Source organism: Pelobates fuscus, chromosome 5, assembly GCF_036172605.1.
Source record: "Pelobates fuscus isolate aPelFus1 chromosome 5, aPelFus1.pri, whole genome shotgun sequence".
Taxonomy (NCBI): Eukaryota; Metazoa; Chordata; class Amphibia; order Anura; family Pelobatidae; genus Pelobates; species Pelobates fuscus.
The window spans coordinates 326,983,963-327,007,114 of NC_086321.1; the positions used below are offsets into that span (position 1 = coordinate 326,983,963).

The following is a 23,152-nucleotide window of genomic DNA, read 5'->3' on the forward strand; positions in this document are numbered from 1 at the left end:
TATTTCCATCTACCAGTCAACCCTTGTGTAAACATATGAAATAGAATGTCTATGTTTGATTGCATCGCCAAATTAATTTTTGAAATTATGTTGAACTCATACTCAGCAGAAACATATATAACAGTCTACGGACTGTGCTATTAAAAGGCGAGAGCCTGTAGTTGGCTACTTTCAACTCCATTCCGGTGCTTCTGGTGTCAGGGCCTTGGAGGTCACCTAGCAGGGAACAAAATCTCAGTGGAGGAAAATGCATGTTCTGCGGGTCACGCTGTAATTTTCCTGCGTTTGCTGGGAAAAATTGCGGATCAAACTCAGGCCCACATTCGGCCAAAAAAAATCGTATTTCAATCGGCTCAGCTAGTCAAATTCAACAATAGGTACTTGTAATTATCTGTTACCTGTAGTGTGTGGGCTTCCCTTTATATATTGTTATATTGTATGTCCATATTACTAGGCAGGAATAATGGGGAGAAGATTGTGAATTAACCAACTAATTCCTTAAGCTTACCATGTATACTAGGAGTTGGGCGTACAGTCGGACTCTTCACATGATTTCAGCCACAAATTCATTCACAAGTCCTATTCACACACTCACTGTCTCATCCGATCACTAATTACATTCAATCAATTAGATTCAAACACAGACTCACTCTAATACTTACTTGCACTGCAGTTAAGCTGGTTCTTAATCATTTCATATTATTAGTTGTGTCTGATGGGTTTTCAATGTCAGACGCCATCTTGTGGTCGAACACGATGCTACACAAAAATGTTATGCTATTATATTGATAAAGGAATTGGTATATTGCTTAATGGATCTCTCTGTTCCGTAATAATATGCAAATATTGATTTTGTCATTTATATGGTTAGGCTTAAAAATGTAAATAACTTGAATATTTTTTGGGGGGTTGGGTGGCTTGGGGAGGCGGTGTTTGAAGTGTATTGTTTTGTTTTTGTAAAGTACAAAAATCCCATTGACAGCCAAGTAAAGTAGGAAATTATTTATTATATAAGGGAGAGACATATTAAAGTATCATGCTCTAATGTTTGTATATTGTAATTGTGGGTAATGTAGAGTCAAGGTAAAGAGACTAAGTGGGCTTTGAAACAAACAACTTGGAAGTCAGAGAAACAAGGTTGACAATGCTTGAGAAAAGGTGTCAGTACTTGTCATTTCTCAAAGCTGACGCTAGCAAAAACTGTGGGAAAGAGGTATCTACCGGAGCACTGCACAAGAAGGTCTATGAAGAATCCTGCAGTCTCACTTGATCATAACTGAAACCTCTGAGTTGTAACTTGCATATATGTGCGAGAGTACAAAAATGGCAGAACTCCAGAGGATGAAAGCTTGGAGCAGAAGATGAATCTCACCAGAAATATGGCAATGCCTGCAAAGGAAAGCTTCAGATTATTATTATTATTGTGGTATTTATATAGCGCCATCAAATTCCACAGCGCTTTACAATGGGTGGACGAACAGACATGTAGTTGTAACCAGACAAGTTGGACACACAGGAACAGAGGGGCCTGTTCAATGAGCTTACATGCTAGAGGGAGTGGGGTAAAATGACACAAAAAAGGTAAGGATAGTGTTAGACTAGTGACAGTTGCAGAAGAGGAATCAGTCAGGAGCTATTAACAGTTTAATTGATACGCTTTTATGAAGAAGTGGGTTTTTAACGATTTTTGAAGGAGTGGAGACAGGGTGAGCATCTAACGGAGGAGGGAAGCAGCCCTTGAGAAATCTTGAAGGCGAGCATCAGAGGTGGGAGTACGGACAGAAGATAGACGTAAGTCTTCAGCAGATCGTAAGGGCCTAGACGGGACATACTTGTGTGTAAGGGAGGATAGATAGGTGGGAGCAGCATTATGTCGCGATTTGAAAGCAAGAAACAGGATTTTAAATTGAGCTCTATATTTTATAGGAAGCCAATGTAGGGACTGACAGAAGGGTGAGGCATGGGAGGTGCGGGCGGACAGGAAGATGAGCCTCGCCGCCGCATTCATTATGTACTGTAACGGCGCAAGTTGGGAGCATGTAAGATAAAAATATCTTCCTAAAGCATCTCTCCCAGGTCACCACACACTAAGTGGGCATGTTACCTATGGGTGGGCCTTTGCAAAGTATACAAACCCCTAAAAGAATATGCTTTTATGGTCTTATATTTAGGATACAACATATAGTGCTCGCAATTTTCATTTTAAACTTGTTAAATGACAACTTCATGTCACAACTTGTACAAGCACCAACTAGAATGGACGCTTGTCTGGACCTGGTTTTAACAAACAACGTTGATCTTTTGACCAACATTTAAGTAGGTGAGCACTTGGGAAATAGTGATCACAATATAGTGTCCTTTGAAATAAACTCAAAAAAACAAAAGCACATGGGGTATACTAAAACATATAATTTTAAAAAGGCCAATTTCAATAAGATAAGGGAAGCTTTACAATATATTGACTGGCATAAACTCTTTAGTGAAAAGAACACTGAGGATAAATGGATCATCTTCCAACAAATATTAGAAAGGTACATTTCTCAGTATGTACCATTGGGAAATAAGTATAAAAGAAACAAATTAAAACCAATGTGGCTTAGTAGAAGTAAAACAAGAGATTAAAAATAAGAAAAGGGCATTTAAAGCATTTAAATCAGACAAATCAGATGCATCTTATAAAAGATATAAGAAAGCAAATAATGCGTGCAAAAAGGCAATTAAACTTGCTAAACTTCAAAATGAAAAAATGATAGCTAAAGAGAGCAAAACCAACCCCAAAGCATTTTTTAAGTACATAAATTCCAAAAAACCCAAAAATGAAAGTATAGGTACACTTAAAACTGAAACGGGGGTGTTAGTTAATGAAGACCAAGAAAAGGCAGGAATTCTAAATAACTATTTCTCCTCCGTATATATTAAAGAAGAACCCATGGCAATAGATGTGCAAATGATTGCTACTAAAAACTTGCAGAATAATTGTAATTGGTTAACTCAAGACAATGTGCTGCAGCAACTAAAGAAAGTTAATATAAACAAAGCTCCAGGGCCTGACGGTATCCATCCACGTGTACTTAAGGAACTAAGTGTAGAAATAAGTGAACCTCTGTTTTTAATCTTTCAAGATTCTTTTCTTTCAGGAAGTGTTCCGGAGGATTGGAGGAAGGCAGATGTGGTTCCTATATTCAAAAAGGGTTCAAAATCCTTGCCTGGAAATTATAGACCTGTGAGCTTAACTTCTGTGGCTGGTAAAATATTTGAAAGGTTATTAAGGGATAATATTCAAGAATTCCTTGAGAAGAATATGGTTATCAGCAAAAATCAGCACGGTTTTATGAAGCACAGGTCATGTCAAACTAACTTGATTGCGTTCTACGAAGAAGTAAGTAGAAGTATAGATCAGGGTGTTGCAGTGGATGTGATCTATTTGGATTTTGCCAAGGCATTTGATACAGTTCCACACAAAAGATTAGTGTTCAAACTCAAGGAAATCGGTCTCGATGAAAATGCTTGTTCTTGGGTAGAACATTGGCTTAAAAACAGAATACAAAGAGTTGTCGTTAATGGTAAATTTTCAAGCTGGACAGAGGTGGCAAGTGGTGTCCCTCAGGGGTCTGTTCTGGGACCCCTTCTATTTAACATTTTTATAAATGATCTTGAAGACAGCATTGAAAGTCATGTTTCAGTGTTTGCAGATGACACAAAACTTTGTAAAATAATACAATGTGAGCAAGATATTACTTTGCTGCAGAAGGATTTAGATAGACTGGAGGACTGGGCACTCAAATGGCAGATGAAATTTAATGTTGAAAAATGCAAAGTTATGCACTTCGGCGTAAAGAATACACAAGCAACGTATACCCTTAATGGAAGCGAATTAGGGATAACAACACACGAAAAGGACTTGGGAATTGTTATAGACAACAAACTATGCAACAATGTGCAATGTCAATCAGCAGTGGCCAAGGCCAGTAAGGTATTGTCATGCATGAAAAAGGGCATTCATTCTCGGGACGAGAATATCATTTTGCCTCTCTATAAATCACTGGTAAGACCACATATTGAATATGCTGTGCAATTTTGGGCACCTGTTCTAAAGAAGGATATCATGGCACTAGAAAAAGTGCAGAGGCGGGCTACAAAATTAATAAAAGGAATGGAACATATCAGCTATGAAGAAAGGTTAACAAATTTAAACCTATTTAGTTTAGAAAAACGTCGCCTGAGAGGGGATATGATAACATTATACAAATATATTCGGGGCCAATACAAACCATTGTGTGGAAATCTATTCACAAACCGGACTTTACATAGGACACGAGGCCATGCGTTTAGACTGGAAGAAAGAAGATTTCGTCTAAGGCAAAGGAAAGGTTTTTTTACTGTAAGAACAATCAGGATGTGGAATTCTCTGCCTGAAGAAGTGGTTTTATCAGAGTCCATACAGATGTTCAAACAGCTACTAGATGCATACTTGCAAAGACAAAATATTCAAGGATATAATCTTTCAATGTAGGGTAATAACTGCTTGATTCAAGGATAAATCTGACTGCCATTCTGGGGTCAATAAGGAATTTTTTGTCCTAGCTTGTTGCAAAATTGTGCTTCAAACTGGGGTTTTTTTTTTTTTTTTCTCTTTTGGATCAACAGCAAAAAACAGGTGTGAGGAAGGCTGAACTTGATGGACGCAAGTCTCTTTTCAGCTATCTAACTATGTAACTATATCATCTATATAAAAAAATAGGAGGCAAGTTTGCCTTCTGATGCTCTTTCAATGCCACTTTAACACCAGTAAAATAGAACAAGCCTTTGAGGAAGTATTGAGGGCAAGTACTTGACAAATTTACAATGTGTAATTGTAAAAGCCCTGTTAGTTTTTTGTTTGTTTTTTTATTAAAAAAAACAACAGAATGTTTTAATGAAACAAACTAAATAGAAACCCCTCCGAGGGTGCACGGACCCAGGCTTTGCCCACAGGGAATGAGAATTTCAATCACCATTCAGTCTGGAACCTTATTTTTAATGGGTCATTATACTAAATGTTTGTGCTGGACAGTGTGTTTTTAATAGAATGCTTTAATATACTACATTTATTGACTCCTTACCATAGGCATCATTAATTTACTAAACCTAACCTTAATTTAGGTGTCATTAAGGCACCCTCTGCATAAGATATACATCACTAATTCACTTCAACTACTGTATAACTTATGCTCTCTTGTTAGACAATTTGAAACCGATACAGCCATTTGCATGCCATTAAGCCATGTTTAAAATTATACCACTCTCTGACGACACGAGAACAGAAACTAGTCAATAAAATTACCTTAGCGGCCAGAAGAGCACTGACCCAACAATGACTCAGCCCGGACATTCCTCCTATGCACAAAGTAATACACAAAATAAAAGACAACTGTCTGATGGACAAATTGACAGCACAAGTACGAAACACCATGGGCACCTTCTCAAAAGTGTGGCAGCCATGGGAGGACTACATAGACAGGACGCTACGGATGCCATGAGACAGGCAAGGCGGCATTACCTCATGAGAGCGGTGAGTGTACCCGGCGGGATTACAGGACTAAGGGGGTCAGGGACACTGGTCCCAGACCACTTCAATAAGGTGAAGTGGTCTGGGTGCAAATAGTGTCCCTTTAAGACAGGTAACCTGGAAATAGTTAAAGGAACACTAGATTTAGGAACACATATGTATTCCTGACCTTGTAGTGTTAAAACCACCATCTAGCCCCCCTTGCCTCAATAAATATAGTAACATCTTACTAGTATTCAAGTCTGTAGCTGCTGGCTCTGCCCCTGTCTCCCTCAGACCTGCCTGTTGTCATCATTATAAGTTGTGTTCTGAGCCAATCATAATGCTTCCCCATAGGATTGGCTGAGACGGTCAAGGAGGCAAATCTGGGGCAGAACCAGCAAAAGTCAAACAAAGTTCTGGAGAATCAGTATCTCCTCATAGAGATCCATTGAATCAATACTTGGGGAGGTACTTTGTCAGTCTAAGCCTACATCTTGTCTTGGGTCCCGACTCCTCCCAGGGCAGACTTGTGTCATCTTGTAATTTGTAATTTTTGTAAATGTTGCCTCTGAAAATTGCTATAAGCATGATTTAATTGTAGTCATTTTCTTTTTGCTTTATGTTTGCCATTAGGGAAGCACATTCTACCAACCTTATAGAATAGGGATACGGCATTGCATGGCAGTTCAGGTAGAGAAATGATTTATTGTCATCAATAATCCCTTTTTAAAGAATGGATCTTGGCACTCTGCAAAGAGAAACGTATGCATTAAGTATAGATCTGGATTAAGTTCTACTTTCGCTTTGGAGAAAAAAAAATGCTGTTTTAACATTTACTCTCTGCTTTCCTTACAGGCGTCCCCTGTTAACTAAGCAGTGCATAACATTTCAAAATACTGTATTTTTGTAATTGCAATCTTAAAATAAAAATAGTTGTTATAGGGTATGTGACTTGTGACTATGTGTTGCATAGACTTTTTTTCCATGTTGTGCTATTATAATGGATTTTTCTATCTATACATTTTGTACTGGAAACTTTTTTTATCTATACATTTTTTGTGCTGGAAAAGCACTTTTTTTACCCTCTCCATAAATAAAGTTGTCAAATTGTTTTGATCAATCACCTAAATACCTACAGAACAATCAAATCTAATACACCTTTGCCACATGAATATTCAGTTGGCCTATACTTAGATCTTTAAAGATTATCATAGCAAGGAAATAAAAAAAAAATCACTTTCCTCTTATTTCTATTTAGTTTTTCATTTTTATTTTTTTTAAATCGTTAATTTACTGAATCTAACCTTAATTTAAGTAAGTGACATTAAGTCACCCTCTGCATAAGTAATACGTCACTAATTCACAACAACTACTGTATAACTTGTCCTCTCTTAATATCAGTGGTGAAAATATGCGAAATATGTAGTTACAAATAACTAGCCACGGGGTTAACACGCGATTCTCAACCATTTATTTTAGGAAATCTCAAAATACTATGGTGCATGTCATCATCCTCAGCCATCAGATAGGGTATTATTCACAAGAGAAACCATCATTCTCAGACATCCATAAGAGGAACATTCCCTGGCGTAATCCCCAACATACTTTGGAGAATATGCACAGCAGAATTCTAAGCCACTAAATAAAATACTATATAGATGGATAACTCACATCTCTCCATGACATCGGCTGGTATACTACTTACAGGGGTACTATCATCATTCTTAGCCAGTTTGAATACTGTCCGATTAACCTGCACTAAATATAATCACCGTTATTCTCATTGCACAAGGGCAGCTGTCTGGCTGAGAATTGTGTGTCACTGAGCATTATGGTTTCTCTGCATTTTATTAAAGGGTTACTCCTACCACCATCTCCACTTCTACTTTTAGAAATGGTCATAGTGGTAGGAATTCATATGTAGAGTGTTTCTGCTTGAACCACAGCACATATTTAAATATCCTAATTCTTGTATCGGGGACTAATTGTATCTCTGTTCTGTCTAATATACGTGTCAAAAATTACACAATGAGAAGCTTTTGATTGGCCCTCACGAGGGCAGTGGTCACATCAGTAGTGCCGTAACCAGAGTTATGGTCACCAGGGACAGAACAACATTTTGTGGGGGGTGTCTTCCCTGGGGTCCAGTGGCATCTGGCTGGGTCTGATGGGAGTCGTGTCCAGACTCCAATCTTGACCTCTTCTCTAGTCCTAATATCTCACACTCTCCTGCATGGCGCATTAATATGCTGGGAGGAAGTAACTTGTACTCACTGCCTTCCAGCAACACAGCTTTATACAGATCAGGGGGCCCAGTCGCCTCTGATCAAAGATGGTCACCTAAAGAGCCCCTTGAGCTTGCGGGAGATTGTTCCGCCACTTTGCCTGCGTTGTGCAGTTTTTGTGCCGGGCAATGTGCACCGCCTCCCCTCCCAATAGTTACATTACTGAACATCAGAGTGGGTGTGCATGGGTTATTATACAAAGTTTTAGGGGGGGGGGGGGGGGGTGGGGAGGTTAGCCTTATGGGGCATTATACAATAATTAAAAAAATATATATATATATATATATATATGAAAGGTTATATTAGTAATCCATGAAGTGTCTGACACCCCAGTCTTAGCTTTGACCAGATTTTCTAGCAATTCGAAAACTGTCTGCTGATGGCTTGACTAATGTATTTCTCCATGACAGGTACACACCAACACTGCAAGCAAGGGCATCCTCTGCACAATAACATCACTTTTAGGATGGTATTGGCACTACCATTGCAAGTAAAACATGACTTCTAGGAGCATGTACCCTTATTTGGATAGAGAAAAAAATAAATATAAAAATATATTTCACAGCATGATTTCTACTTCTAGTCTTTCCCTCCCTGCATGAGAGGATTTCAAACTCCTGCACTGTGCCCCCCTTGCTGCTGTCTAGAACTCTCCTACACCCCCCTCATCCCCTCCTTGCCGTTTGATAACACACAGACACTGAGACCATCCACACACTGTCTCAGGTCCATTAAACTGTCCACACTTCACTTCCGGTTCACGCTGCCAGAACCCGGAAGTGACGTTGGTGCTTGTTCTGCCAGAACCGAGAAGATTGAATATCTGGGGGAAATGGACCCCTGGGTGTGAGATCATCCTCAGGCACCGGGTGGATAATAGGGTATGTTGGATTAAGGAATCCTTTATAAACCAGAGTCCTACCGCACTCACTGCTGGCTGTTCATACACTGGATCATATAGTTTCCATGACATCCCACAATATATTGATTTATTATTATTATTAATGTTTATATAGCACCAGCATGGTATCAGTCCTTTACAGGGAAGCAGTGGGGCTATGTATCAAGTCATAGAAAGACAATAATAATAGTGAAGTGGTGAGGAATTAAAGTATTTGCAGAGCCTCCTTTATATGTTACAGAGGAGGTTCACTATGGAAATAGATTGTAGAATATTATTGTTATAATATTATTATTGTTATGCCCTTAGTTTGGATAGTGTATGTCTGTCCACGGGGGTAGGTGCTTAACGCATATTCAAGTAAATGTTTTACTTTATTGTAAATCTTATTGCCCTCACACATCTGGCTGAGTGTGATAGGTATTAGGATCCTATTACAGTTTGTTGACATTTTTAGAATATTGACCATGTCCGCTTGATTCCTGGCTTTGATCAACATTTCTTGCATTCTTAATCTTGTATTTTGTTTGCAGCTAATCGATGGCTTAGCTCCATAACAGATGCACATCTGTGCAAACAAGTTTTTACGAAAGCATCCCCTGTGGAAATATTGAAGCTAATAAGGAAACTGGACAAGTGAGCCCCCATGTAAACAACAATTTCGTGTAAAATTATATTTTACAGGTAATTATACATATTTAAGTAGTTTTTACTGTACAGATGGACTGCAAAATGTTTTGGGGAAAAACTAAGGATTAATAAGACAATACAGATTTGTTATGTAAGTTGCCCTTATGGAAATGACTATTGCAAAGGAGCATATGTTTAGAAGTATACGATGTAAGTTGCCCCTAAAGAAAAAGGACTATTGAAAGGAGCAGATGTTTAGATGTACACTAGGTCACCTTATAAGAATGGGTGAGATGGTAGAAAAACTGGAAAATGTACATTTTGAAATGAAGAAGATGAATTACATTCTGAGATTAAATTCGCTAAATTTTGCTCACTTGGTTAAATGTCAGTTAGCTGATGTTTAGAAAGCACTCCCACATAGTGCCAAGACGTTTCTTTGCAAGGTTGCACTGTTGGTCAGGGAGTGTGCCACAAATGTCCTATACAGTATACCAATTATACACTAGCACACCCCTTATTCCCAACCATCAGTGTAATCCTACATTTTCTTAATGACCCTTCTGAGCAGTCTCTCAAAGTTAGCGCTTTCTGGATATATCAAACACATAGGAAGGAGAGTTTGAAAGGTTTACAAAATTATCTGTCCTCCAAAATTTACCAGAATTAAAGGACCACTGAAAGGCACCCAGGCCACTTCATCTCAATGATGTGGTCTGGGTGCGGTGGCTCCTTAGTTTTAACCCTGCAGTCTAAAACATTGCTAATTAGTATAATAGCAATGTTTATAATAATAAAGTTATCATTGCAGGGTTAACACAGCTCTAGTGGCTGTCTACTTGACAGACACTTCCCCTGTAAGAACAGTCAGTCTGGGTTCTCAATCAAGTGTTCCTCATGAGAACATTTGATTGGTGTAGCATGACAATTTGCTGTGCATGTGCACTAGACTCATCAATCTTGACTTACAGTGATATTTCTAGAAACATGTTATTAATTAATTTTTGGGAAACTCTCATAGCTATTTTGAATGTGTGTCATAAAAATAAATTTTAGTGGCTCCTTTCCCCTCCAAAATGAGTATTTCATAAAACATCTTTGTCTTGGTATTTTTCCTTTTTGTGTTTTTTATTTATATATATATAGATAGATAGATAATTTTAACCAACGCTGACATGCCAGTTAATCAGGCTATATTGCTCAAGTAGAGAGTTGCTTCTGGGTATAAAATGGTTTGACTACTTACATTGGGATGGAAACCTATATCAAACATTACAATTGTTTCATTCGTCAACATTTATATCTGGATATGTTTTAAAAGACAATCCTTTTTCAAGAACTCACAGGGCGTCAGACTTTGGGATGATGACCAAAAGCCAGAATCAGAAAAATAAACAGATCTTGAATCTCACCCTGGAGATTATATACTTGCTAACTGGAGAGGTGAGGACCTTCTGAGAATTTCTTCATGACATTGTTTTTATTCCAATAAAACAGTATTTTGTCTGACATGTTTAAAAGGACACTATAGTTCCCAGAAAAAAACTACAGCTTAATGTAATTGTTCTGCTGTCTACTGCCTGTCCCTGCAGGCTTTTTAATGTGAACACTGCATTTTCAGAGAAAAGGCTGTGTTTACATTACTTCCTAGTAACACCTCTAGTGGCCGTCACTCAGATGGCCACTAGAGGTGCTTCCTGGGTCAGTGCTGCACAAGTGTTCATCATCTCCACGCTCTGCATGGAGATGCTAACCGCTCCTTTTAGATCTGCATTGATTTAATGCATCACTATGAGGAGATGATGATTGGTGCAGCTCGCCTTTTTGCTACCCATGCACAATAGCCTCCCAATGCTTTCCTATGGGAAAGCATTGGATTGGCTGAGATCATCAAATTTGATAATCTCCGCCAAGGAGGCGGAGTGGGTGCAGAGCCAGTCGCAAGGAGTATATGAAAAAGGATGATTAATTCACCTTTTTAGCAGCATTAAGGGCAGGGAGTTAGTGGCACATTTAGACCTATAGTGTCAGGAATACACGCTTGTATTCCTGACACTATATAATGTTCCTTTAACATATCAGTTGACTGATGAAATGTTCAATGAAAAATTATGCTAAATGTGTTTAGGCCCCATTTATGGGGAACTCAGAATTCTATATAATGTCACAGTAATTACAAGATGCACTTTCACTGTACAGTTAAATAAATATGCATTGATGAGTCTCCTAAATATCTTCCAACCTTCATAATCTTATATTTCTTAGCAGAAAAATAATGTGTTTCTGCAGCAGAGCTGACCCCCATCCTTGGTTTTGCACAAACTTCATTTTTATTCCTTTAGGTATAACATCTTTGTTACATGTTTTTCAGAATGGGGTGGTATCTATTAATTTGTTAATATATTTCGCTAACAAGTGCAGGTGTACGTACTAGAGAAATAATTGCAGTCATATCAGACATCTTTAGTTTCGTTACTGGAGATCGGGACAACTCACACAGGTTTATTGAGAGATGAATTAAGGCTCATATTTTTAAACATATTTTTCTAATAATGTGTACATTTTCTGTCAGTTATGCTAGCATAATGTATAGATGTGGGGGGCGGGGCCTGACTGTCATGGAGGGTAGACGTGCCTTGCTAGAGCTCCTCGTTAATCCTGGCTATTAAGGCATTTACTGACCACAAACAGCTCCAAAATAAGACAACAAAGAGATTTACTGACCCTCAGTCCTCACGGGAAACCGGTGAAGCGGCCCATGAGCGGACAACAGAACGACAGTCAAGCCCGTGAGAGCATGCGGCCTAGCACACGCCGGGCGGGAGAGGCGGCCGATCTCCCAGCCTGGAGATGCCTGGTACCAGTCTGCTGCAAGCGGGCACCCCGCAACCCCCCCCCTTGGACCGGCGGGGGTGATCCCGGTCCACCTATGGGGAACCTCCCTGGCGTGGCGGCAACAACTGGGAAGTTAGCCGGAGAACCGGGAGGCCCACCTAAAATGGCGGAGACCACGCAGACCTCACACAGCCATGAGGTGAAACACGACTACGTGTCCAACCTGGACCGAATATTCCGTAACTTCTGGCTACAACTCGAGCAAAAACTGCTACAGAGTGCCCCAACACTCCTAGACAGCCACTCACCTCGACAGCTGCCACCCGATCCACAGCACCAGCTTGCAACCCCTGCGGGGAACAGAGCCGTGAAATGGCGGCGGAGGGACAAGCACCTCTCACCCCCACATGGCGGCAAAGCGGAGGAAACCACTGCAACCAAACACGGCACACAGACGGCTCCAAGCACGCAAGCGATGGGAGGCAAAGCACAGCGTGAAAAAAACCATCTCACCAACTCATCCCCGCTTCCCTGGGCGACGTTCTGGAGGAAGGCGAGTCAATGCTCATAAGCCGCTCTCTGGGATGGTACACTCCTGGCAACCACAGCCACAAGCACGAAGAACACCCAGAGGCAGTGGACGGATTAAGGAACTCAGCTACTTGTCTAACGGCGGGAGGCAGAAGCATGCAGGCATCCGTGGCAGGCGACGACCTCACACACAGAAAAGAGGACTCAAGTTCCCTACTGATAGCAGCCTGCCAATAACGGGCATCGGCTAAGCAGACCTAGGCGCAGGTCCATCCATGGCAAAGTCTATCTTAGCTGTGAAAGGCAAGAATTATGATCGCTCACTCCTACTCCTACTTTGTACGAACTAAGGTGGTAGCCATCTTCTGGACATCACTTAATTATTCTTAGCAGCCCACATTATTTTTATAAATTTGGTTTCCACCCATTTAATTGTTTATCCTAGGGCTTAGCTTGCATGTCTTTCCATATTAGCTAAAGTACATAACCATCTAACATCATGTCAAGTATGCCTCTTATGTCAAAGCCATGATCATTGCGCTCAATCTAATATTGCTCTCCAAAACTGCGATGCCATGCTCTAACAGATCACTAAGTGCGAAGTTAGGTAGTCTGTTCCCTATGACATCTGTTTAAAATACAACTGTATATGATATATGCCTGCTGTGGCAATGTAACCAGATTGGCTCGTGCAGGGCCCTTCCTCGGGTGGAACACCACTGAGGTCATACTAGTCTCTCTTACTGGCACCCTCCCCACTGCTGTAGAGCTATCCCGGCGGTGATAGTCAAGATGGTGCAACCATTAATACTCTGCTAGCCTCCCAAGCGCCTACACCGACCATAGCGCCCAGCAGCTCCCATGCCAGAGAATTACCTACTGTTTAGCCTGTTACCTTACTTTGAATTATTATATTTGTATACACCAGTGTCAATCCAAACAAGATGTTTCACACAATCTATCTGTTCTCTTGTTAAGTGACATTACATGTCTCAGCCTGTTTCTTGTTTAAAAAAAAAAATGTGCAGTACTATCATATGCCTCAAAAGTCTTACGCTTCTTGAAATGCCTGTGTTTATTGTCGTGGCATAGCAAGCCTGTCTGTTAAACTTTTGCACAATAAAAATAAAGAATTGAAAAAAAAAAAAAATAATGTATAGATGTAATTTTATGTTAACATGTGCACCACGGGAGATGGCCTGACTGCAGAGCCGAGCAGACATGTTTGTCTGGGGCTCCAGCACTACTAAGCTCAATCGTTAGAAATCCGCACTGACAAAGGCCATAACCAGACTTAATTTGTAGCCCAAACGACAGAGGGCCAGGTGAGCTATATTGAGACACCAAATATGTGGTGTTACTCACCGGACCCACGAACTTGGAGGCCGCGGCCTACCAGCATGGATGGTGCGAGGGAGACGGCCGCTCCCCGACCAACATACCCAGCTGAACACGCCAGTGTGGAACACCCCCTCCCCCCTTCTCCCCCCTCGTGGACCAGCGGGGGTCATCTCGGTCCACACCGACCCAGAGTACACAGCATCCTGTCATCCATCGGGGCGCAGATTGGTATGGCACCTGGACAAACAAAATGGCGGCCTTGTCCTGGTCAGCTGGGCCAGCGCCTCATCAACTAGACAGCAACTACGCGGAAGACGCGCTCAAACGCCTGGACAGGATATTCGACAACTTCTGGGCTAGATTAAACCAGCACCTGGCACAACCGAAACCCCCGGCAACCCACGAGGTAAAGGAGTGGGGGACGGGAGGGCGACACACTATGAACACTCTTAACCCCCAAGCTCCTGCTGTTCAGGCAGATAGCCCACCCAGACTTAAGGGAGGACTCACCCCGAAGCACCAGCGGCGACGAAAGGCCGCGACCTACCATACCACCCACAGGGGCCCTGGACTCGCCCCTACTCACGCAGCAACACAAGACCCCGATCAGACTCCGCTCCCACTTTATGGGGAAGGACTTGGACTTTGTCGGGGCTCAAGTCAGTGACCCTGAGAAACAGACCTCAACACGAGCCCGGGGCAATGGGGCTTCCTCACCACACCCCCACTCAAACGGCTCGACCACAGCCCCTCAGTAATTCCCGAGTACAGGAATCGGCTGACCCGGGACTCACACCATCAAACAGAGCTGGCCTCACAAGCCTCCTGGACACCCGCAGCGCAATCCAACTAGCTGCAGCTTACACATCACCTGCTGTTACGAACACTTCTTATTAAGCTAAGATATGTTACTCATGCTGTTTAATTTATACCTGTCTCAACCTTGATAGCTATACCTTTCACCATAATATGAATGGAGTGACCTCACTTAACATGTCCACGAAGTTATGTTAGCAATGTTATATCTAGTATTTTCCCTTATGTGGCCATCAACTTATAATGTCTAATAGTGGGCTCCGTATGGCTCCACCTTCACCATACGGAGGCTTCATAAGGGCTACCATCTGCCTCCCTACCTAGCCTGCTTGCCTCACACTAAAAGACCTTGAGCCCTAGCACAGAACATATGTTGCTTTAGGCGTTGTTTTATATTGTGTCATAGCTAAACATATACCTCACCTATCCTAACAAGCAGAACAAGTGAACATACTTAACAAGCGACATCAATAAATATTAAAATAAGCAGCATAATTTAATGCATAGTTAATGTAACCACTTGTTAGAATGACTGCTTGCCCTAGCCGTGTTTGCACTGTAAGACAGAGAAGCAATGTTTTAACTTAACCTATATAATTAATCTTCTGTTATTTCATGTTATTATGTTTGACCTAAACTTGTACCACACGTCTCCCGAAAAGCTTCACTGAATAAACTACTTGACAAGCGACAATTATACATATAAAAATGTGCAGTACCCTTTAATGCCTAACTACTGTAACACGATGTCTATATATAACTGCTTACCCTAGCTGTTGTGGCATTGTAAGCCTAATGTGTCCCACCCTTGCACAAATAAAATAAAGAATATTTTTTTTTTTTTTTAAATGTGCACCACGACAAGTTTAATGTAAATGTTTACACCACATTTTGCATGGTATATGAAATACATAGGTGGCCACAATGCTTATAGCATAAAGAAATATTTCTCTGTTAGAATTAACAAGAGCCTTCACTTTTTTAAATCTTTACTGATTTTATTTAAAACTTTTCCCTCTTTTTTATTTATATTTTTCTCTTTGCTGTTTTTATTCCCCTCCTTGTGTGTGCTGCTGCTGAGATAATAAGCAGTAGTGTCCCTTAATTGCCACCTGTGTGGGATTTGTATTGCCAATATAAACCCACTACAGACTTACAGAGCTTGCTCACTGAAGTTTGCTTGAAAGTAGGCTATTTAAAGTAGTCTCTTTTAAGTATGAGTTGAAACAACAGGAGTTTAAACTATAAGAGAGTTGAAACCAAGAGGGTAAATATTGTTTTGCTCTCTTGTGTTTTTGGTAACTGGGGATAAGTGCTAGCAAGATTGCGGGTTTTACTCCGTGCACATCCAGCTGCATGTATGCATGCCTGGATGAATCTGTCCAGGGTCCATACCTCTGTGGCGGGTGTGAGCGAGTGACTTCTCTGGCAGCTCAGATTGGAGATCGGGAGAGGCAAATTGCAACACTGAGGGGGATTGACAATCTTGAGGAGTCTGCTGCTCACTGAGCAGAGTTTAGTGGGGGCAGGTAGTGGAGTGGGAGGAGATGAGTCAATTGGTGAGCAGGCACATAGTTGAGTAACAGTAGGGCAGGGCAGTGGGGGGGGGGGGGGGGGGGAAGGGAAGAGGAAATGTTTAGCTAGTCCTGATCTAGTGCAGCCTAACAGATTTGCCCGTTTGAGTAAAGCTGTTGGGAGCATCAGCTCAGGAGTAGCTGTACACTCTAGTACGGGTGGGGTTGAGAGTATAAGGAAGGCTAGGCAGGTTGTGGTGGTAGGGAACTCTATTATTAAGATAGTACAATTAAAGATTGTAGCCGTATTAGTCCAGTGATGTAGATGTAAAAAAAACAGATAAAATTTGTATCTTGTATTACCTTTTTTTTTTTATTGGACTATCAGAATTTTTTAATGACAAGCTTTCGGGAGAACCTCCCTTTCTCAAATCTGAAGTTTTTTTTATATATATATATATATATATATATATATATATTTGCTGTGCATAACATTGGTACATGTGAGGGTCCCCTAACGGCAATCCTCAAGCGCCATTTCATGTCTTACAGTTGCGATATTATAGTAAACGTGCACAATTTTTTATTATATGAGAATAGTAGAATCAGGCTTAGCAAAAGTGGAACACATTAAACAGACATGTCTAAGCTGAGTGGTTATGGTGTTCATGTTCACAGAACGATGTTATACTGTGGTAGGTTCTTGGAGTAGACTTGTGTTATATGAAACAAGTCGGTGTGGTTCTGGCTAGGTACCGTAGTGTGTCGCGAGTCATAGTGTGCGTATAGAAGGTTGTGTAGGCTCATCCACTGACTGTGTGAGGAAAGTGTATCTAGCGTTAAATTAGTGTGATTAGTTCCGATTAGACGAACATGTCACTATACTACCTGCCCTAGCGAAGATTATTAAGTAGCTTGAAACCACAGTAGGAGAGGGCTTCAGTCAGGCAAGAGTGAAAACATGAAAATAAAAGTGTTTGTGAAATAAGCATAACGTAACACAAAATAAGGCATGTCTTCCACTTCAATATTATATTTAGTCCTTTTCGGTTCTACTTGGACCCAGGGTGCGGTTTAATGTGCCAGCGCCTTAATACGGTGAGTGAGCAATCATCTGATACCCCTGTGAGGTTTATTGTTGTGGTTTGGGTTTAGTCCCGATGGGGGGCTAGTGCAGCATCATGGAAGTGAGACACCACTTTGGCCCCAGAACTGTATGAGAGCTGGTACCCTGTTGCCACGAGAGCCTGAGAGCCATTGAGGTCCAGGGTCTTCCCTGGCGGTGCGGTGCTTTGTGCTGGGTCTTGCAGTCCGTTGCTGTCGGTCTTTTCTTCTGCCTGGTGGCCCTGCACCTGTGTGGCCGGTACCTGTGGGTTGCAGCCCTTGTTGCTCTCAGCCTGCGTGGGTGTCTTGTGTGGGTGGCTGCAGTGGGGGGTAGTTGTGTGCCCTGAGGTGGTTTCCCCGTCCTCCTCTCTGTGCGCACGTGGACCTGTTCCGTCGGATCCTGATAGTCACAAGCGACCACCAAGTTTCAACATAGAGACAAAAGAGACTGACCAGCACCTTGTTCCTGATCCCTATTGGTATACCCATTATGATGTCAATATGCTCACACATGATACTTATCTGAATATATTGGAAAAGTTGAATATGCTATTCTAAACTTAATAAACTACAAAAAAAAAAAAGGTACATTTCTCAGTATGTACCATTGGGTAATAAATATAAAAGAAACTAATTTAAACCAATGTAGCTTACAAGAGAAGTAAAACAAGAGATTAAAAATAAGAAAAGGGCATTTAAATCGGACAAATCAGAGGCATCCTATATAAGATATAAGGAAGCCACTAATGTTTGCAAAAATGCAATTAAAGGGGCTAAACTAGAAAATGAGAAATTGATAGCCAAAGAATGCAAAACCAACCCCATCAAATTTACATCAATTCCAAAAAAAAATTTGAAAAAAAAATGAAAGTGTAGGTACACTGGAAACAGGGATGGGTCTGTTAGTTAATGAAGACCAGGAAAAGGCAGAAATTTTCTATAACAATTTTTCTTCAGTATATATTAATGAGGATCCTATGGCAAGAGATATGCAAATGATTGCTGCAAGAAACATGCAGATAATTTTTGATTGGATAACTCGAGACAAGGTGCTACACCAGTTAAAGAAAATTAATGGAACTAAAGCTCCGGGGCTTGATGGTATTCACCCACAAGTACTTAAGGAGCAAAGTGGGGAAAAAGGTGAACCTCTGTATTTAATTTTTCAAGATTCTTTTGTTTCAGGTATTGCACCAGAGGATTAGAGGAAGGCAGATGTTGTTCCTATATAAAAAAAGTGTTCAAAATCATTGCCTGGAAGTTATAGACCTGTGAGCTTAACTTCTGTGACTGGGAAAATATGTGAAGGCCTATTAAGTAAGGAATAATTGACGACAGGCCATTGAATTATTAGAAAAATAATGCACAACCAAGCTGGTAATGCGGTCACGACGTGAAGCGGAGTGGCCTTTACACCTCGGGTGTGCATTATTTTTTCTAATAATTCAAAGGCCTAGAGTCAATTATTCCGCTTATACTACAGTTACCACACCTCGAAACATTGTTTAGATGATGTATTTCAAGACGTTTGTCAAGTTTTTGTCATTAAAACGCTCTTGTATGTAGGACTAATTTCTTACGCATCAATTCCCATTCAGAAGCAGGGCTGGAGAGCAGGCAGATCATGTCTGTCACAGGGCACATGTATGAAACAAGCCCGAGAAGCTACTGGGCACCTTCCGCTACAGAAAGAAAGAAATGGAGCTTGATCCTCTCAGGAAACAAAAGTACAAACGAAAATCAAGCCAAGGATCACCAGGAAAGAAAAACCTCTGCTAACATGCAGCCCCATGCGCTTAAACTGCCATTTCCGATGTCTAACTTCACAATCAATGGAAATGTGCAGTTTAATTGGAATAAATAAAGTATATAGTCCTAGCTATAATCAATATAAAATTGAACTGAATATACATAAATACATAGTCCTGCTGTTTTCATACAGCCTACTGTCAATAATTGAAAAATAAAATTAACAAATGAATTAAACCTATTGTGAATTAATAAATAAATTAAATATTGACGCACATGCTTTTCTGTCTCATTATTGCAACCTCTCTCTGTCTCTCTAATAACTGCACTAGTATGCTATCAGTGGCTCAAATCTCCGTTACTAACTCTTAAATTACGTTTTGAATTAGCAATGAAGGCATGGAAATTGATGCGTAAGAAATTAGTCCTACATACAAGAGTGTTTTAATTACAAAAACTTGACAAACGTCTTGAAATACATCATCTGAACAATGTTTTGAGGTGTGGTAACTGTAGTATCAGCTGAATAATTGACTCCAGACTGTTACAGTTACAGTTATTACAGTTGACTACGCGAAGGGATATGGAACTGTAATGCGGTCAAGACCTGTCTGGAACTACTTTAGCCGTGCTTCTCCCTGAAAATAAGGCACACCTTAGAACGTTCGGCAACCAATCAGATTGAAGCATTAAACAGCCCTGTAGTATAATGGATAATATTCAGGAATTCATTGGGAAGAACTTTATTATCACTAATCAGCATGGTTTTATGAAACATAGGTAATTTCAAACTAATCTACTTGTATTCTACGAAGAAGTAAGTAGAAGTATAGATCAGGGTGTTGCAGTGGATGTGATCTACTTGGATTTTGCCAAGGCATTTGATACGGTTCCTCTCAATAGGTTAGTCTTCAAACTAAAAGAAATTGGTCTAGATGAATATTCTTGTTCTTGGGTTGAACATTGGCTTAAGGATAGGGTGCAACGCGTTGTCATTAATGGTAAATTTTCAAGCTGGACAAAAGTGGTAAGTGGTGTCCCTCAGGGTTCTGTTTTGGGACCGCTTCTATTTAACATGTTTATAAATGATCTTGAAATAGGCATTGAAAGCCATGTTTTAGTGTTTGCAGATGACACAAAACTTTGTAAAGTAATAAAATGTGAGCTTGATATTGCTTTGCTATAGAGGGATTAAGATAGATTGGGGGACTGGGCACTAAAATGGCAGATGAAATTTAACGTAGAGAAATGCAAAGTTATGCACTTCGGGGTTAAGAATGCACAAGCAACTTACACCCTAAATGGTAGTTAGGGATAACAACACACGAGAAAGATACTTGTTTTGACCAGTAAAGTTTTGTCATCAATAAATAGGGGCATAAATGCTCAAGCTAAAAATGTAAAATTTTGCCTCTTTATAAATCACTGCTAAGACCACACCTTGAATATCCTGTGCGATTTTGGGCACCTCTGTTAAAGAAGGATTTTATGGTACTAGAAAAATTGCAGATGCAGGCTACTAAATAATAAAAGGAATGAAACACTTTAGTTATGAAGAAAGGTTAACAAATTTAAATCTCTTTAGTTTAGAACAACAGTGCCTCTAGGAGATATGATAGAATTATACAAATCGATTCAGGGCCAATACAAACTATTGTCTGGAAATCTATTCATAAACAGGGCTATACATAGAAACCAAGGTCACGCATTTAGGCTGGAAGAAAGGAGATTTACTCTAAGGCAAAGAAAAGTTGTTGTTTTTTACAGTAAGAATTACAAGGATGTGGAATTCTCTGCCTGAAGAGGTGGTTTTTATCAGAGTGCATACAGATGTTTAAACAGCAGTTAGATAAATACTTGCAAAAACATAACATACACGGATATAATTTCTAATTAGCGGGATAATAGCTGCTTGATCCAAGGAGACATCTGACTGCTATTTTGGGGTCAAGATGGAATTTTTTCCTAGTTTGTTGCAAAATTGGAAGCGCTTCAGACTGGGTTTTTTGTTCCTTCTTTTGGATCAACAGCAAAAACATATGTGAGGAAGGCTGAACTTGATGGACGCAAGCCTCTTTTCAGCTATGTAACTATGTAACTTTTGTGCTAAGGTATCCGTTTCACTGCAAATATTTTTAGTAAATAAAAGTACTAAATTTATTATTTTGTGCTCTAACTATTTCTACTTTCTCTCGCATTTTATAGGACTATATCATTGTTAAGAAGTGTGTCAATCATGCAAGCTGTAGTAGCAGTACTAGTGGGTCAGAAGTATCCTGTACTATGCAAAGCTCTTTCATGGAGGTTCCACTTTTCTCCGTGGTACAAGAGAAGGACAACAATCTTAAAATTATTGAAATCGCTAACACGATCATTCACCTGTTGACTGGAGAGGTGAGCGATGATTTAACAATATTGCATTACCAAATAAAGGGAAGTTGTAATGCACTAACAATATTGACAGTAAGCCATGTTGTTTGAAAATCCAAAATGCCCCAATTTTTTAACACGTCACTTCAAGCGCTTGCAGAGGTTATAACGTACATCATTGCAGAGGTTATAACGTACACAGTGCGGCACCTACTTTATCTTCATAGTGGGGCTGTAAAAATCACGGCAGCTGTAGTCAGCCCGCTGGTCCTAAGAAAGGAGGAGTTCCTACTCTATAATACTACAAATGATACCGCACTCAACGTAAAGAAAATATAAAGATTTATTTAGCAGAACATTGCCATATACCTATATATAGCTTTAATACCTATCCATTTTGAGAGTGAAGATAAAGTGACAAATGCAGAACATTTTTTTTCTTAAGTGCTTAATATGTGCATAAAGTGCTAATACTGGTAAAGTACACTATCTACTTTCTTATGTATATATAAGCAAGATCGTACACAAAACCATGAATGCGTACTCAAATGGAAATCCCATCCGATAAGAAATAATTCCTGCAGGGTAACAATCTCATTTGATGTAGGAAATAGTTCAATATTTGCAGTGGTGTATCCTGGTTTTGTGCTGCCCTAGGCATGACAAAACTTAGGCGGCTCCCCCCACCCCACCCTTCCCCCCTGCCCCGCCTTTTAAATGCACACACATTCACTGACAGACACGCATACACTAGCTAACAGACACATACAGTCACTAGCAGGGGGTCCAGTGACTGCTGGGCTGGCTGCTGGGCGGGCTAATGGGCTGGTGGCGCTGGCGGCGCTGGCGAGGGATCACTTTCCTCTGAGCTGTTTGCTCAGCTAGCGCCAGCAGAGTGATGCTGGGTCATATTCCGGCTCCCAGCATCACTCTGCGCGCGCGAGGGAGCTGAGAAGACAGCTCATGGGAAAGTGCTCCCTCACCAGCGCCGCCCGCCGAGCAGCCAGCCTGCCCATGAGCCCATCCGGATTGTTAGTTAGCTGCCAGGCTAACAAGACATTTGCCCTTGGCATTTGGGGGCGGATTTTTTTGCCGCCCCCTGGAAAATGCCGCCCAAGGCAAATGCCATGTTTGCCTCACCCCTAATACGTCCCTGAATATTTGCCTTGTGCATAGTTCATTTCATCAGAAAAACTTTCAATTGGAAAATTGATTGCAACCATAATCATACTTGATGTAGCATATCTTTCACTGGTTGGACTGTACAATGAGGTAGAAAAATTCATGTAGCAAATAATGGTAAAAAACAAATAATTCTCCTAATATAGAAAAAAATATATACATACGTACAGAGCTATGTGCACAAAAATAAAAAGGAAAACTATAATAAAAAGTAAAAAACATTAATTTTTTTAAAGTGTGAAACAGTCCGGATGTATATATAACATTATCCTGACAGGAATATAGATTCGATCTCACCCATGTTTTACAGCCTCTTTAACTCCAGGGTATATACAAATTTGGAGATGAGTGTGAGATCCAATAT

General features: G+C 40.5%; 1 protein-coding gene across 2 annotated transcripts in view; it reads left to right on the forward strand.

The window, feature by feature from the left end:
* Nucleotides 1–8,591: 8,591 nt before the first annotated feature.
* LOC134610298 (zinc finger protein OZF-like) overlaps nucleotides 8,592–23,152 on the forward strand; it is a 35,651-nt gene continuing 21,090 nt past the window's right edge. The window contains exons 1-4 of one of the 2 annotated variants that reach the window (XM_063453243.1): nucleotides 8,592–8,696; nucleotides 9,250–9,400; nucleotides 10,684–10,789; nucleotides 21,442–21,630. In XM_063453243.1, the coding sequence (XP_063309313.1) occupies nucleotides 10,709–10,789; nucleotides 21,442–21,630 (270 nt within the window). In that variant the 5' untranslated portion in view covers nucleotides 8,592–8,696; nucleotides 9,250–9,400; nucleotides 10,684–10,708. The remainder of the gene's footprint in view (nucleotides 8,697–9,249; nucleotides 9,401–10,683; nucleotides 10,790–21,441; nucleotides 21,631–23,152) is intronic. The other variant, XM_063453244.1, reaches the window with a different exon arrangement.